Here is a 17,185-nt window from a genome sequence, read left to right as displayed (position 1 = left end):
CCTGAGTGCAACAAGCTACAAATTTAAGGAACCTTACACTGATATCCATAAAAGCTATGATGAATTTAAAATGCAAAGGAAGCATGCTAAAAATGTGGAAGAGCTAGAGAATGTTTCCACCTTACATGATTTTCACATTTTTTAGAAGCTGAAAAAAAATACAAGAATAAAAGAGCAAATAAGCTATCCGCTAAGCAAAATCCAGATGAAAGAGCACTTGTTTTTGACTTGCAACAATTTATGCCAACACTGCTTCTTTCGACTAACATTGCTTACTAAAAAAAGAATGCTGTCCACTTTAATTTAATCATACAGTGCTCATCTGTCAAGTCTAACGAGTTCAACATGTGGCATGAAGCACTTGGAGAGAGAGAGAGAGAGAGCGGTTTTGACCAAATTGCTTTTGTTTTTAAGAAAATTATGAGTTTGCCAGATACTATAAAGCACTTAAAAGTCTATTCTGACACTGTGGAGAACAAAAGCATAACATTAACGTCGCTGCAATGTTCAGTGTTGCATTGCTTAAAAATACCTCTGGAAATCATTGACCAGAAGTTCCAAATTACCTTGGCACATAAGGCTCGGATTAATCATCATGCTAGAATTGAAGGAGCAAAGTAACAGATTGAAGAGGAAATACCTAGAGATTGGTATCAGTTTGTTAGAATGATCAGAGGTAAAAAGAAGTACAAAGTCACTAAAATGAAGCAGAATGATATCCTTGCTGGTCAAATGAAACCTTGGTGATGGAGAGAAAATACATTCAGTCAGTATTAAATGGCTACGGTGCACTTCACCTTTATGCAAAATCTACTTAAAGTACAGCCTAGATGTACTTGAAGTTCTAAACACTGTTTAGAACTTTGTATCTAAAGAGAAGAAAGAGAGACCAATTGAAGTGAACTCGGTAATTGTGTCACTCTCTTATACAACACCCTTGAGATGTTATCACTTGAACCTACTAGATGCAGATTATCAGGATTCCTACAAGACCTTTACCAATAAGCAGCATGCAAGAAAGTATGAACTGGAGGACTTTGGAAATGGATTGTGATGAATAAAATTGTGTATTTTTTTAAATTTTATTTCTTTTCTTATGTTTTTTTTATTGTATGAGCATACTAATAAGATAATATTTCACCTATGACATACTGTATAATTATCAGCTTTGAGCATCAGTCTAAATTGAAAAATTTATTGGACATTGATGAATAAAGACTGGAAATGTCTTCTTTTGTGATACTTTGTGTTCCTGTTTTTAGTTATTCGAGCAAGTGGATGATGATGTAGTATTTCATTTATAATATACTATTTTTGTTTTTGACAATCTTATTCTGTGTAATCAGTTTTGACATCAGAGAAAATTAATGATAGAAGTAGGCAAAATATGATCTGCGAGAAAATTTGGAAAATTTCTGCTTTTGTTACTTTTATGCCAATGGAATCAATGGATACAAAGACTGTTCTAATTAATCATTTTCACATAAAATGTCTTTATTATTCCACAGAAGCCTGCTTAACAATATCTAGAAGGATACTGATGAATTGGTAATATGTGACCTAGCTGGCAATACTGATTTTAAAATAGCAAAACTGACATTGTTTGCACACTAATGAATGAGCTGTGAATTCAGCAGTCAGTAATATTGCAAACTGGGTGTGTGTGTGGGGGGGGGGGGGAATTGCTCCTCATATCTGACTGAAAAAAGAAGTTCATTCTGAAGAACTGTATATCTTTCTGTGTATTTGTCCGAAAAAGCAGCACTAAAAACTCATCTACGGTCATTATAAGAACTTTTATTCTCAAGTACTGTGATTGTATTAATTATTATCAGTGAAGATGGATAACTGGTGGGAAATCTCTGCTAGCTGACAGACTGCAGAGAATCAAATTGGATGAAGAGCAATACTTTTCTTCCAGTTTTTAATACACACATTGCCGAATTCACAGCTAGCTCGTCAGTGTGCAAAAATGTCAGTCTGCCATTTGAATCTCATTTAGTAGGTTGTTTTGGTGATTTGGCATAAAAGCAAATTATATGTATTTATTCTGGTAATTTAAAAGCTTAAACAGTATTTTTTAAACAAATAACTTTTTATACTAATTTTTATTAATTCTAGGGATGCAGATTAATACATGTTCAGAAAGGTTTAGACAGAGAGATTATAAAACGTAACATAGTGCAGTTGGAACGGAGAAAAGCAATGTTAGAAGAGGAAATATGGAAAAAGTTGCAAAACCAATTTTGCTATGAAAGAAGAGAGGACTTGATTGACTTGGCTAGGTATTTTTATGAATTATTATTTTTATATATATTCACTTAACAAAGTTCAGTCAATGAGTAACAAGAAACATGAAATAAAATAATTAAATCTTTGACTGGCAAATGAAGTCCAGTTTGGGTCTTATCCACTAGGAATCAATTAGATATCATTGTAATATGTGAGATGACCCTAAAAGTGCTGTTTTCTGGAGTTGAGATGGTGTTATAGCTAGGAGGCTCAACTTTTTTTCCACATGTTTCATAAATATTCTTGGCATTGCTCCTAGCACTCCTGTGATAGTTTGAACTGTTGTTGCTTTCTTTACCCCAAGTCATTGAATTTCAATCTCCAGATACCTTTACTTGCTCAGATTTTCATGCTCTTTTTCTTCTACTCTGCTATCCCCTGGTATTGCTGCATCAATAAACCACACATTGTTGTTTGATTACAGAGATGTCTGGCATATTATTATTATGTTCAAGATCTATCTGTCTGATGTTTAAAGTCTCCAGATATCTCTCAATCTCCAGATACCTTTACTTGCTCAGATTTTCATGCTCTTTTTCTTCTACTCTGCTATCCCCTGGTATTGCCGCATCAATAAACCACACGTTGTTTGATTACAGAGATGTCTGGCATATTATGTTCAAGATCTATCTGTCTGAAGTTTAAAGTCTCGTGATATCTTGGCATTTTCATTTTCAATAACTTTTTCAATTGTGTGTTCCCAAGGGATTTTTAAGTTGGGAAATCATATTTCCTGCACAAACTCCACCATACAGCTTTAGCTATCATGCCTTTGTTTATAATCTGTACTGGCAATCTTGCTGCAAGAACAAATTAGACAGTCCAGTATCTCTTCTTTATCTCTGCACAATCCATATTTGCTATTATTACAGATCTTTTCAATCTTCACCTGTATTACATTCATTTGTAGTGCTTGTTCTTGAGCAGCAAGTATCAGACCTTTTCTTTCTTGATCTTGCCCTGCTGAAGCTATTGCCAAGTTAAGTGACTGTCAACTTTCCCTTCAATATCTTTCAAACATTGACCATGGAGTGCTTTATTTTTTCAACATTCTGATCTTTTTCATATTTCTTTCTCCTTGTGTAAAAATAATCATAACTTAAAATTATGAATATTTTTACAAATTGTTTATGTTAGTACATTATTAGTTTTGGTTTCATATCACATATTGTCGGCATTTGTGATGTGCACGTTATTGATGTCATTTTGTCAAAATGAAATGCAAAGCATATAAAAAATTTATGTACTTACAGGATTTGGATAGTTGTGTTACTTCCAGAAATTTTATTGTAGTTTAAAATTATTAAGTGTTGTGTTTTATAAAGACATTTTCATTATGCTAACGGAGACAACATGTCAACCATTATACCTAACCTCTTGTTTGCCACTTTCATGGAGTGTGCATGCTCGCCAAGGAGTTGATGGGTGATTGACAGCTGACAGATAAAGCATTCGTATCAGAGTAACGAGAAAAATTATTAAATATTAATATCAAAAATATTAAAAATCAGTAATTTTAATATTTTTGGATAAGAAAATCTCTAAAGCATAGATTTATTTTAGAAGGCCTTGGATCCAGTATATTGTAGTTATGTAATTTACTTAAAGTGCATATGTTGTTTTAGTTTTATTAAATGTGTATATTTTTTGTATTTGGTTTTGAGTCACCGATTTTCCGGATTCTGAAAGAAACAGTTAAAAGTCATTGCACCAATCAGAATCGAACCCTTATGTAAATAACAAACACTCGGAATAAAAAAATATCTTAATAGAGATAATCTCATAACAAATGGTGATTAATTATTTCATCTCTTAACAAATGCTAATTTGAGTGTTGAGTTAAAAACATGCACATCCCATGCAACCAAACTGCTCAGAAGGTTATATGTGACTTGGACAATGGACTGAAGTGTTTCCATGCCTTATAGAGGTCTGGAAAGTGTTTAGGCTATGAAATTCAATTTTTCTGCAACTGCCTGGAAGATGATGATACAGAGTCTTCCAAAAAACACCCTAAAGAGAAAAAGACAAAATAACATCAATAACGGACACATCGCAAGTGCCGACAATACGTGTTATTAAACCAAAACTAATGTACTAACATAAACAATTTGTAAAATAATCATCATTTTAAGTTATGATTATTTTTACATCACCATTTGTTTAGAGATGAAATTATTAATCACCATGTGTTATGAGATTATCTCTATTAAGATATTTTTTTATTCCGAGTGCTTATGAACCAAGAAACAGTCAGGATAATTTTAACTGAAGAATTGGGTATGCAAAAGATTTCTGCAAAGTTTGTGCCTTGGATCTTGACAGATGAACAGAAACAGTGGCTTCTTCAAGTTACAACTGATCTTTCTGCAAATAAGCACATGTTTCCGAGAGTAATTACGGGTGACGAAACCTGGTGCTTCCAGTACAATCCCAAAACAAAATGCCAGAACATGCAGTGGAACACCCTGAGTTCGCCACATCCAAAAAAAGCATGCATGTCGCGTTCGCAGTTCAAGACCATGCTAGTGTGTTTTTTTGATTACAATGGGATAGCCCACTATGAATTCATTGAACAGGGGCAAACGGTCAACCAACAATACTATTTAGAAGTGCTGAAAAGATTACGAGATTCTGTTTGGAGAAAAAGACCTGAATTGTGGCCTGACAAGTGAATCATTCATCACTACAATGTGCCAAGCCATAGCATGCTCATCGTGAGATTCTGACCAAAAAATCAATTACTGAATTAGATCATCCTGTTTATTCACCCAACTTAGCTCCCTGTAATTTCTGGCTGTTTCCAAAATTAAAGACTGCGCTAAAAGGACAAAGATTTTCTGACATCACTGATAACCAGCATAATGTGATAAAGGAACTCGAGAGTAAAAAAAAAAAAAAAAGCGTTTCAGGCCTGTTTCCAATAAAAGGGGAACACTGTCTAAACCAGTGTATAAACTCAAGGGAACCACTTTGAAGGCGACAGTAGCCACTGATGTATAGTTCCCAATGTAGGTTTTTTAATAGGTGCATTCTGGGAATTAAATTGTTACACCTCGTATGCTGCATAAGTGATGTTTACGTACATCTGCATAAAGGTTTCTAATTCAGTGGCTGGTATATGTAGTTTCAAGTGGGGCTTGAAAGCTGTGCATAGGTTGCATTTTTTTAAGATTCTGGATATTTTTTCTAACTTCCTGAGACATAGGGATTGGTGATAGCAGCACTAAAATCCTGAAGAAAAGGTCATGGATTGTGGGAAGGAATTTTTTTTTTCTGTGGGAATTGTAGCTATTAGATAAGAAGATGTGTTGTGTGTGAATGAGTTCTACTCAAAGAGAGGCCTCATTGGAAGAACAAAAGTTCTAGTTATTGTTTTAATGCTATCATACTGTTGAGTTAGGGGAGTGATGAGAAGTTTGTGAATGTATCTGCCTTTGTGAGTGGATTTCCTGTAGACTGAAAAGGACCTCCCCTCCCAGAAAACTCAGGTGTTTCATCCTACAAAACAGACAAAATGACCAGAATAACATTTGGAATTAACAGACATAGTACACTTGGCTCATATCATATCTTCCAAACAACAGCAGCATCTCCCATAATGCAAAGCACATCTCCTTGCAGACATGTATAATGCTATGCATTAAGGGAAGGGCCAGACAAAAACTTCCAGTGTCTTTCTCTAAATCCAGAGTAATTTAATAATAAGGTGGTACACCTTTTAGCAACTCATAGGTAAATATGACTTCTCCATTGCTTCTGCCTTAGTATCACCACTTCTAGGTATGGCTCCCACTGACGAGACCTCAATAAAGGTCGAAACCAGTCTGGGTAATGGCCCTTCCCTTAATGCATAGCATTATACATGTCTGCAAGGAGATGTGCTTTGCATTATGGGATATACTGAGACAAGGAGTGATGAGAGCTTGGTCCACCTTTATTTTTGCATTATGGGATATACTGAGACAAGGAGTGATGAGAGCTTGGTCCACCTTTACCACGAATTGCTTCAGTCCTGAAGATACTTCAGGCACAAACTTTGTTTGCTTACACTTGGATAAAGGATTAAACTAAATTTATAACAACAGCATTCTTTCTTTGCTTTACATTGATGATGAACTTTTTATCACCATAGATGGTGATGAACATCCCTGCTTTGGAATATCAGTGATAATTTAGTGCCATTTGAGTATGATTTCACACCAGTGCCTTAATGTTGAGACCATATTACAGGCCTCTATGTAGTATAGCTGTAAAAACATTTGCCCTTTGGTTGGAAAGACGTATCAAATCCCATCTAGGATATGAGAAACATTTATAACTGCTTCTTCCTTTAAGTCATCACACTCCTGTAAAAGTAGACAAATCAGAGAGTAGAGTTATCTGATAGGATTTGACATTTCATAGTTTAGTTGTTTTAATGTAAGTGAATAGTGAGTTATGTAAAGAAGGAATTAACTGTGTGTGTGTGTGTGTGTGTGTGTGTGTGTGTGTGTGTGTGTGTGTGTGTGTGTGTGTGTGTCGTCGTCATCTGAACAAATTTAGTTATAGTCATTTTATGTCCTGTTCCTGCTCTGCAAATGAAGTTATCTTTCCATCTTAATCTTGGATGTCCACAGTCCCTTCTTCCTGTGGGTTTATATTCTAGTGCTAGTTTAGGAATCCTAATGTTATTCATTCTTTCTATGTGGTATAGCCAATTTTGCTGGTATTCTTGTATGATGTTTTTTGTATCTGATCATTCTCTTATTTCTGTGTTTTTCTTTTTATCTAATCTAGTGAGTCCCAGGAGAGGTCTTAGAAACTTCATCTGTGCTGCTTCCAATCTTTGTCTGTTTGTTTGTTTTAGAAAACAAGTTTTACTTCCAAATTTGCGAGATGTTTTAGAGGTCATATTATGTGAACTTAATCGAGTTTCTTTGGTCGTGTTTTCCAAAATTTCTTTTAATTATGCCATTCATTCCATTGTAAATTTGTAGTCTTGCTTCCAATTGTGAATCAGTATTGTATTGCGAGATTATATTTCCTAGGTAATTGAATTCTGTAACTTGTATTATTTCATTGTTAAGCATAATTTTGACTTTTTGAATAGTGTTTCCACCACACATTGCCATAGTTTTTGTTTCAGAGATTTTCATTTAAAATTTTTTTGCTATTTCATTTAGATGGTTAGTTGCAATTTGGAGTTTTATTCTGAATTTGAAATTATTACTTGAATGACTGCATAAAGGATTGTATTTAGTTGTATATTATTTGTTAGTTTAATTCCATCTTTGACAATTGTTTTCCATTCTTTTAGGACAATTTATATAAATGTTGAATAGAATTGGGGATAAGCCACAGTCTTGTCTTACTCCTTTATTTATAGTTATAGGTTCAGATAATGCTTCATCTGCAAATTTGATGCAAATTTTTGTTTCACCATATAGACTTTTTATTGCTTTAATTAATTGAGTAGGTATATTATTGTCTTGTAATATTTTCCAGAGTAGATTTCTGTTCAAATTATTATATGCTTTTTTGTAGTCAATAAATAGAAGGAAAGTGAGCGAGTTGAATTCTTTTCTTTTTTTCTATGATCTGTTGCATTGGAAAAGAGGCATCTGTGCATACTTTGCCTCTTCTAAAACCACACTGTTCTTCTAATTAATTTTCTGTATATTTAATTAGTCTGTTCTTTAAGATATTTGCAATTAGTTTAAATGCCATTATTAAGAGAGTAATGCCTTTGTAATTTCCACATTTGTCCTTGGGACATTTTTTGTGAATATTTATTACTACTCCAATTTCCCATTCTTTTGGGATCTTATTGAAGAGTTCAAGTATTTTCTTTTAAGATTGTCTGCATATTTAAAGAGCTCAACACATATTCCATCCAGGCCCAGGCTTTTACTATTTCTTGATTTTTTTTAAAATTCTTTTTTTAATTCTTCCATTACTATTTCTACTGTACTTTCCTGTATATTGATATCTTCAGTTTTGTGAGTTTTGTCATTGTTTTCTGTGTGTGTGTGTGTATATATATATATATATATATATATATATATATATATTATTCTTTATATTATTATTATTTATATATAAATATTAATAATATAAAAATGATATATATATAATATTAATTAAAAATTATTTATACTAAATACAGCAACAAATGAAAGCATAGGAAAGACCAAAAAAATTCATTGAAAAGAAAAAACTGAAGATATGGGATGATACAATCAAAGAAATAATCAAAATGAAAAAAAGAAGCATATCATAAATGGTTAAGCAGTAAAAGTTTAGAAGATGAAATAGAAGAAGCCATAGCTAAATGAGAAGTCAGAAAAAGATACAGAATCATGGAACAAATTTGTTTCTAATTTAGAACATGATTTATATAAAATAAGACCCAGTGTATATGAGATTTCAAAACATTCAAGTACAGATTCTATAGAAAACATAAAATTAAATACCGAATTGAAATTAGAAGAATTTCTAAATTTCTATACAGAATTGTGGACAGATAAATATTTTAAAAAAGACAACTGGCAATCATTTAATGAAAATGAAAAGGAAATAACTGAAGAAGAATTAGAAATCAGCTTGAAAGAAACAAGAAATGGAAAATCACCTGGAGAGGATGGGTTAGGGTCAGAATTGTATAAGTATGCAGGAATAAGATTCAAAGAAAGACTCCTATTATTTTTAAATAAAATCTATTCAACAAGTAACCCACCAATAGAATGGAATAAAGGAATTGTGATTCTATCTTTAAAAAAGATAATAGAGATGACCCTAAAAATTATAGAGGTACAAGTATCCTAAATTCCTGTTAGAAAATATGTAGCAGATTTTTAAATAACAAACTAATAAAATATTCTGAAAACTTTATTTTAGAAGTACCGAATGGATTTAGAAAAGGATAATCATGTATAGACCTTTTCCCTAATATTAATAATAGAGAAAAGAAGAGAATATAATTTAGAAACACATGTTACATTTATTGACTTTGAAAAAGCATTTGACAAAGTTAAAAGAAGCATTTTATTTAACATCTTAAAAGAAAGACGAATTCCAAATAATATTCTAAAAGCTACCATAAGTATATACGAAAATAATCAAATACAAATAAGATTAAATTATGAACTATCGTGTATGAGAGAGAGATAAACCAAGGAGTCCAACAGGGATGTTCCCTTTCAGCAACTCTTCTTAATATTTACCTAAATGAAATAATAATAAAACGGAATACAAATTTCTATCAAGGTATTAAACTTTCTCCTACTGTGAACTTCAAACTCTCCTTTTTGCTGATAATCAAATAATAATTACAAATTCTGAAGATAACTTACAGAAAGATATTTTAAATTTAAATGAGATAGCCAAAGATTATGGAGTGATAACATCAACAGAAAAATCAAAAAAGATGGCCTTTAAAGGACAAAATCCAATAAGAACTAAAATAGTAATATGTAACAAGATTTTAGAGCAGATGAATTAACATTTAACTACCTAGGATGTATGATTACATATGAAAATGAAAAAGATATAAATCTAAAAATTGTGAAATATTTACAAATAACAGGTGTAATTAACTCTATATTTAAACCTAACCTAGTTCAAAAACAAACCAGACTAAAAGTATACAATATATTAGCCCTACCAGTCCTATTGTATGGAAGTGAAATCTGAACAATAAAACAAAAAGACAAACAAAGATTAATAACAGCTGAAATGAAGTTTATGAGAAAAACCAAAGTATACTCTATTTGATCACAAAAGAAATGAAGAAATTATGAAAGAATTAAGCTAGGAATCGGTAATAGAAAGAATTATAAACGTAAATGGATGGAATATGTTGAAAGAATGAAAACAGAAAGATTACCAAAACAAGCCTTAAATTATAAACCGTTAGGAAAAAGAAAACCAGGACGTCCTCTTAAGAGAGGATGTCTAGGTTTTTAACGATGACTTCTAAGGCCAAAACTGGCCACTCTAAGTTTAAATCCTTGACAAGCATGATGATAATAATAATAATAAACTTGAGAAGAAAGTATATATGTATACTAGATTTGTATTAATATATTGCTAATAGGTCAAAATTGTCAATTTCTCTCTCTTCATCTCAAAAGGGGATAATGCTTGTAATTTTCTTATAATTTTTTATTTCTGTTTTTTGTAATTTTTCTCTTTGAAGATCCTTTATTGAGATTGGAGGAGAACTGTCATCTAAAGAGGCATCTTTGAAAGGCTTACAAGAGGAATTGTCCAGAATGGAAGCTAAATTTCACACCCTTCCTGAACTGCAGCGTAATATTCATGTCAAATTCCAGGAGATACAAGAATTTAAAAAAAAATTGGTAAGTTGATTGCAGATCAAACTCTTCACAGTTTTTTAAATTATTCTTTCTGTGAATGTAAATATCAAATTCAGTCAAGTATTTTATGGGATATAAATATCAGTTGCTCTTTATATATGAAAAGATAAATTGCTCAAGCTCTGAACTAGCATGTAGTTTTCTGCTTTTAAAGAAATCCTGTTAAGACCGATAACGAGAGGTTGGCAAGTATAAATATCAGCAATTATTGTTATAGTTGTTTGTGAATCTTGTTCACAAAAAGCTGTTAGCCTGTGGTGCTGTAAAAATAATCATAATTTATAATTATGAATCTTTTTACATTTTGAAGTGCTCGATAAGAAATTGATATTTATGTTGAAGGGGAAAAAATGCAAGTATTCGAGATTAACGTACTTACCAGATATCTGATAATTGCCATAATTTCAATGTTATATATTCTAATTTACAATTGTTAAGTGTACAGTGATATCTGTTGTTCATCATAAAGGCATTTTCCTTTTGCTAACAACAACAATATGTCAGCCAGTATTGACTTCTTGCTTGCTGCTTAGTATAACAAGGGTACGTGCTCACGAGGAGGTTGATGGGTGATTGACAGCTGACAGAGCATTCAGTATCTGGTTAACAAGAGAAATGAGGAAAGAGAGAATAGAAGTTTGAGAAAGCACACCAGAGAATTTTGCTTTAGGAAGTTTTAAAAAAACTTAACAGTTGGAATGTATTAACAGAGGATTCTTAAAAGGGAGCTTTAGCAAGGTGAATCCTTTGACTGTTCAACAAGTGAATAGTAATAAAAGGAGATATTAAGTAGACTTCTATTTCAACTTTTGAAGAAATGTTAATAGAAAATTTCATCTTCTATCTCAAGGACACTGGGATGTCAGTTATTTTCTTTGAACAAGTGATGGAAATTAGAGAGATCTGAAATTGTGAAGCGGCTTTAATAAAGAGCTCTTCTTTAATACATTGTTTTTAAAATAGTCAAAGAAACTGTTTTTCTCTGGTAATGAATTTGTGATTTGTGCATCTTGTAATGACATTGCCTGAGGTAAGAATATTTATACTCAGTGTAACAGTGAGGATATATGCCAAATCAGGAAATTCTGCATAGTCCCATTTAGGTTAAGATAAGAATAAGCAAAGCTGGTATGGTGGGGCAGCCAGTTGAATAAATTTATATATAATAAGAGAGAAATTAGTCCAAAACTAACGGTATACAACCATTTAAATGTCTTGTCATTTTAAAAAACATTTAAATGACAAGACAGCGTTCAAACCATTTTTAAGTTATGGGTCTGAGAGTTAGGTTAAAAATAAAGCATTTGATTAAAGATTAGTAACCACAGATATGAGAGTTCTTAGAAAAATCATGAGCTTGAACAGATGGCATCAGTGGAAGAATCATATTAAAAATGAAGACATAAGGAAGGAACTTGACATTGTTTGCATTCAAGAATGTGTGAGCAGAGCTAATCTAAGGTGGTAGGGTCACTTAAAAAGAATGGGTGAGGAAAGGTTAGCAAAGCAACTGTTTGATGCTAGAGGGCAGGTAGAGGATGGCTTGGTCTTCCCCACAGGAAGACCAAGGTCTAGGTGGATTGATATTCAGTCAGAAGTGCCCTAGAAGAATGAAATGTTATATATGACAAGATTGTAGGGCTGAGAGGTAATAGACTAATTTGGAGGAAAATTGTTGATCGGAGATTATCAATGTAATCTTAATTATATAGTGCAGTCGTTATAGCCTAAATACTTGTTGAGGGTACATATCAGGACATTGATGATGAACCACAGACACAAATATGAATAACAATATTAGTAAAAAATCATTGCTAGTTGTCTTTAATAGTAATAGGGATATATGTATTGAAAACATTTAAATGACTGATTTGTATATACATATATATATGTGTCAATAAATTACTCATAAAAAAATCTATATACCAGGGAAAAAATCAAGAACTTATTAATAAGTTGGTGATGCAGAATCTGAATGCTGCTGTCAACAGTAATTCTTATCAAGATCAGGTAAAAATGATATAACTCTTAATAGGTTTAATTTTGCATCTGTAATGCTCATTCTTAAAATGGATTTAAAAAATTTAAACTAGTAAAGCAAAATAGTATTGTTTCTTAAATCATTTTTACTTAACTTAAAATTTTATTACAAAATAATATAAAATGAAAATGCTTCATTTGTGTGTGTGTGTGGAAATGAATGAATGAAAAGAATGAAAGAAATAGTGATTCAAATATTACAGCTGCAGTTCAGGAAGGGTGTGATGTAGGGAGCAGTGACCATGTACATACCCATAGAAGAGACACGAAGCTGAAACACTGCATCTGTGAGATATAAGTTGAAGTGAGCCTGTGAGGGAAGGATCATCTATGAGCCAAATTGCTCTTCTCAGAACAGCATTACGAATTTTTAATGAAACATTAGGTGCACCACCCCAAATGTGTAAATGGTATTCTGAGGATGGGCAGATTTTATGTTGGACCCAGACATGAGAGGTTGGTTCATCAACCTCTCATGTATAGGGTTAGTAGCTGGGCAGGTATAAAATAGCTTCTTGAACAAAGAGAATGCCTAGTTTTTAAAGCTGTTGATGTGATGTATTTGTCCCAAGACAGACTGGAGGTAAATGTCAATCCAAGGAGTGATGGTTCATGCTGTCTGGTTATATGTATATTACTGAGGAAGAGAAAAGGCAGGACAATGTTTTGGTGGCATTGAAGGTCACTAGGTTATCTTTGCCCCACTGGGGAATGGTATGGAGATCAGTGTTTCAGATCAGGACTGGTTGTAGATGATCTTGATGTAAGGGATGTCTGGGAACTACAAGGTTTGTCAAAGGCATAGGAAATGAAGAGTGCTATAGTCAGCAAAGCTATGGATAGGATTTGTAGGGATTGAGAGTAGGTCATTTATGTATAAGAGAAAGGTGAGAGAATGGATCCCTGAGGTACTCTTGCATTGGTGGCAAAGCTTGAAAAGAGAGAGAGAGTGCCACCCATCATGACATTCAGTAAATGACCAGAGAAGAAGCTGGTTATCCAGTTACAGAGGGTGATAGGTAGACCAAAGAAAGGCAGTTTGCAAAACAGCACACATTTCTCTGAATCTTTTCATGGCACATGTATATGTACCTGTGAGTGATTTAGGCTAAAATATCAGCTGGATATTTTAGCCTAAATATCCAGCTGATATTTAGGCTAAAAAAGCCTAAATAAATAAAAAAAAGCCTGGATATATAATATCTGAATTGGTGGAATCCACACTGTGGTCTTTGATTAAACAGTGAGCTTCTAGGTAATAAAGAAGTTGCCCATTGGTAACTTTCTCCATTATTTTGGAGAGGACTGAGGTGGTGGCAATTGGTTGTAGTTGGATGGCAGGCTTTTGTCTTCCTTTTTTTGAATGGGTTGGATATATGTTAGTTTCCAGGAAATGGGTTGGTGCCAACTTTGTATAGAAGAAGATTGAAAAGATGATAGAGGACAGGTGTTATCTCTGGAGCACAAAGTTTGAGTACAATAGGAGAAATGCCATCGGGACCAGACAACTTTATAGTATTTTGGTTGTCTAATATTCTTCTTTTTTTCTGAAAGGGCATAAGAAGCATACTGTGCTCAGTTGCTGCTATGGAAAGAGGTGATTTGCTTTTGTCATCTGTGCAGGAGTTAAAGGAAAAGAGTGATGCTAGTTGGTCAGTTTTTTCTTTAGGTGTTGTAACAATTGTGTCATCCGAATGGGTGAGAGGTCGGAGCACAGGTGAGCAAAAGTTGCATCCGATGGCTTTTTGCTAAGAACCAGAAAGCACAGCTACCATTTGGACAAGAGACAAGTTTTGTGCTATTGGTTTTTATGAAGTTGGATTTGTTGATAGTTGATTTACATTTATTGCGTGCTTCTGCATAGGCTGAGTATGAAGCTTAGGTTCTTGATGCAGACCACTTGTGATAAGCTGAGTTTCTTTCTTCAGCATCATATATCTGTTGAACCAAAGCTTGGAAAGTGGACAGGAATTGTGGATGTATGAAGGATGAATGCCTTCATGTCACTGTGGATGATTTCTGTGATTCACTCAGTGTGGGTATCTGAGTCAGAAGAGTGGAAGCCATAGTCATGATATGGCAAAGAATAGTAGTAGTTCTGGAGATTATCCCGCTTTGCAGTGCCAGAGGACACAAGGTGGGTGTGGTGAAAGGAGAAGCATTCTGTGAGACTGGAAACTTGCATAATTTGCATTAGATCATTGCTTATAGCAAAAAATTCTGCAGTATGTCCAGCTTGATCGGTAATGTTGGAGAAGGGAGCCATTTCGAGTTGTTAACATTCAGGCCAACTAAGATGATGACTTTACTCTTCGGATAGCTGGATTGTAGATGGTTGAGTTCCATGGAGAGGAAGGTGAATAAGTCTTTGTGATTTGCAGAGTTTGGAGACCAGTAAATGCAGCAGGTGAATGTTAACTAAGTGGGGCAAGGATCCCATCAGCCAGAGGAGGTTCTAAATTTGGCAGTCACTGTCAGAACGTACAAAGGCAAAGTTGCCAACTTTTTGGAAAATTGAATCATGGACAACACTTCACTTTGACAACAGTAAATAGTTGCTAACATGCCACAGATATGCAAATGACTGTCACATCTTTGACTTTATAGTTTGACGCTATAAAAATAAATTTCCTTTCTTTTTTTTTTTTTACAACGTATGAATGACAACATTCTGTCATTCTCTGGATGTGTCCGTACCACTTCAAAGTACGTGCCTCTATCCTATCTGTAACAGGCTGTTCAACTTTAATTTCTGTTTGAATATATGCATTTCTCAGACAATCCACATAGGTAGCTCTCATACTTCTGATGTAATCTATTTCCACTTTTCTACTTCTACTTTTCTGCTGTTAGTGAATGTCCAACACTCACTCTTTACAGTACTCTTTCCTTCATTTTTAAGCTTCTTCAATAGCCTCCAGAACATTTTGCCTCCTTCCTGATATTATTTTCCATACTCTTACCAAAGTCTTCCCATGACACTCCCTAACAGCCAGACAAAAAACTGTACAAGATTAGCAAGTAAGAAAGTTTTAAAAATAATTAAAGTCGAGCAGCTATTACAGGTAAATTGTAGACTCGACTATACATACATTAGCGAAGAAAAAATGAAACAAATTGAAAACAAGACCCAAACCTGTCTCAGTGGCAAACTCTGAAGAAGACATTGATTAATTCAGCTAGGGAGGTATGTGGTAAAGTTATCTGTAAGGATAAAAAAATAAGAACACCCATGTGAACACAAGAAGTTAAAGAAGCAGTCCTGGAAAAGAAGAAAGCATAACAAACATTCCTAGGAAATAAGTTGTCAGGTGCCTTAAAAGAACCCAGAGAAAAATATGGAAAATAAATATCAAAAAGGTGACAAAATGCTCTGGAGGCTATTGGAGAAGCTTAGAAATGGAGGAAAGAGTACTTAAAAGGAATCAAAGATGATAATGGTGACATGAAAACTGAAGATAAGGATATCCTAGATGTCTGGAGTAATTACTTTGAAAGACTGTTAAATTGAACCAAGCAGTGACAGAACCATACTAGAAAATTTTCAAGAGGAATACATATCAATTCTTGAGATAGAAAAAGCAGTAAGAAAACTTGAAATGGGAAAGGCAGCTGGAGAGATGATATTTGATCAGAAATGCTTAAGTATGGAGGTATAAAAAGAGGGCCTGGTCAAAAGGTCGAATTTCCAATGATTGGAGTAGAGCTTTCATAGTACTATAAAAAAAAAAAATAAAAAAGAAATAAAGCTGAATGTTAGAATTAGGAATTTCTCTACTAAGTGCTCCAGATAAGATTTATGCTAGTATACTTGAAAAGAGGTTCAGTTCAAAAAGTTTAAGAAAAACTTTGAGAAAAACAAGCTAGATTCAGACCAAATAGAGGTGGTTGTCAAGATCAGATTTTCACTTTTAAGACAAATAGTTGAGAAATCATGGTAATATAACAAGGATCTTTGCTAAAGTTTTGTAGATCTGGAAAAGGCATATGACAAGGTGCCCATAAAAAAGTTTTTCAAATTACTACAGTTATATGGGGTAAATGGAACATTATATACATATATAATGTTCTATACATATAGGCTATACATGGTCTATATTTAAGTTGTAAGTCAGCAGCTAGAATTGAAGGAAATACAGGAAGATGGTTTGATGTAAAATCAGTGGTAAGACAAGGATGCACATTTATCTCCACTCTTGTTCATCATCTATATGGATCATATTATGAAAGAAAGTGGCATTAGGCTTAATATTACAATTGGAGATGTAGAACTTAGTTCTTTGCTTCTTTATGTGCTCCTGAACACATTTAGTACAAGTCTCCAGGATTCTCTAACTAAATTGAATAACAGCTGTAACAAATTTGGCATGAAAATAAGCAATAAAAAGATGAAAATAGGAGGAGCATAGAAAACTTCAGCTGCAGAGGTCCTATAGAACAAGTAAAATATTTCAGCTATTTAGGCAGAGTTTTTGGTATAAATGGCAGGTTAA

General features: G+C 33.4%; 1 protein-coding gene across 4 annotated transcripts in view; it reads left to right on the top strand.

Annotated features, from left to right (window-relative positions):
- Positions 1–17,185, top strand: part of LOC150098944 (uncharacterized) — a 139,375-nt gene that overhangs the window by 87,283 nt on the left and 34,907 nt on the right. For all 4 annotated transcript variants that reach the window (XM_090405425.1, XM_090405429.1, XM_090405426.1 and 1 more), the window contains 3 exons: positions 2,122–2,285; positions 10,472–10,634; positions 12,582–12,662. In XM_090405425.1, the coding sequence (XP_090261551.1) occupies positions 2,122–2,285; positions 10,472–10,634; positions 12,582–12,662 (408 nt within the window). The remainder of the gene's footprint in view (positions 1–2,121; positions 2,286–10,471; positions 10,635–12,581; positions 12,663–17,185) is intronic.

Source organism: Typopeltis vanoorti, chromosome 15 (assembly GCF_054136105.1).
Source record: "Typopeltis vanoorti isolate ZY-2024b chromosome 15, IOZ_Tvanoo_1.0, whole genome shotgun sequence".
Lineage (NCBI taxonomy): Eukaryota > Metazoa > Arthropoda > Arachnida > Uropygi > Thelyphonidae > Typopeltis > Typopeltis vanoorti.
The sequence above is the reverse complement of the archived record's forward strand: the minus strand, read 5'-3'. Positions and strand labels throughout refer to the sequence as shown.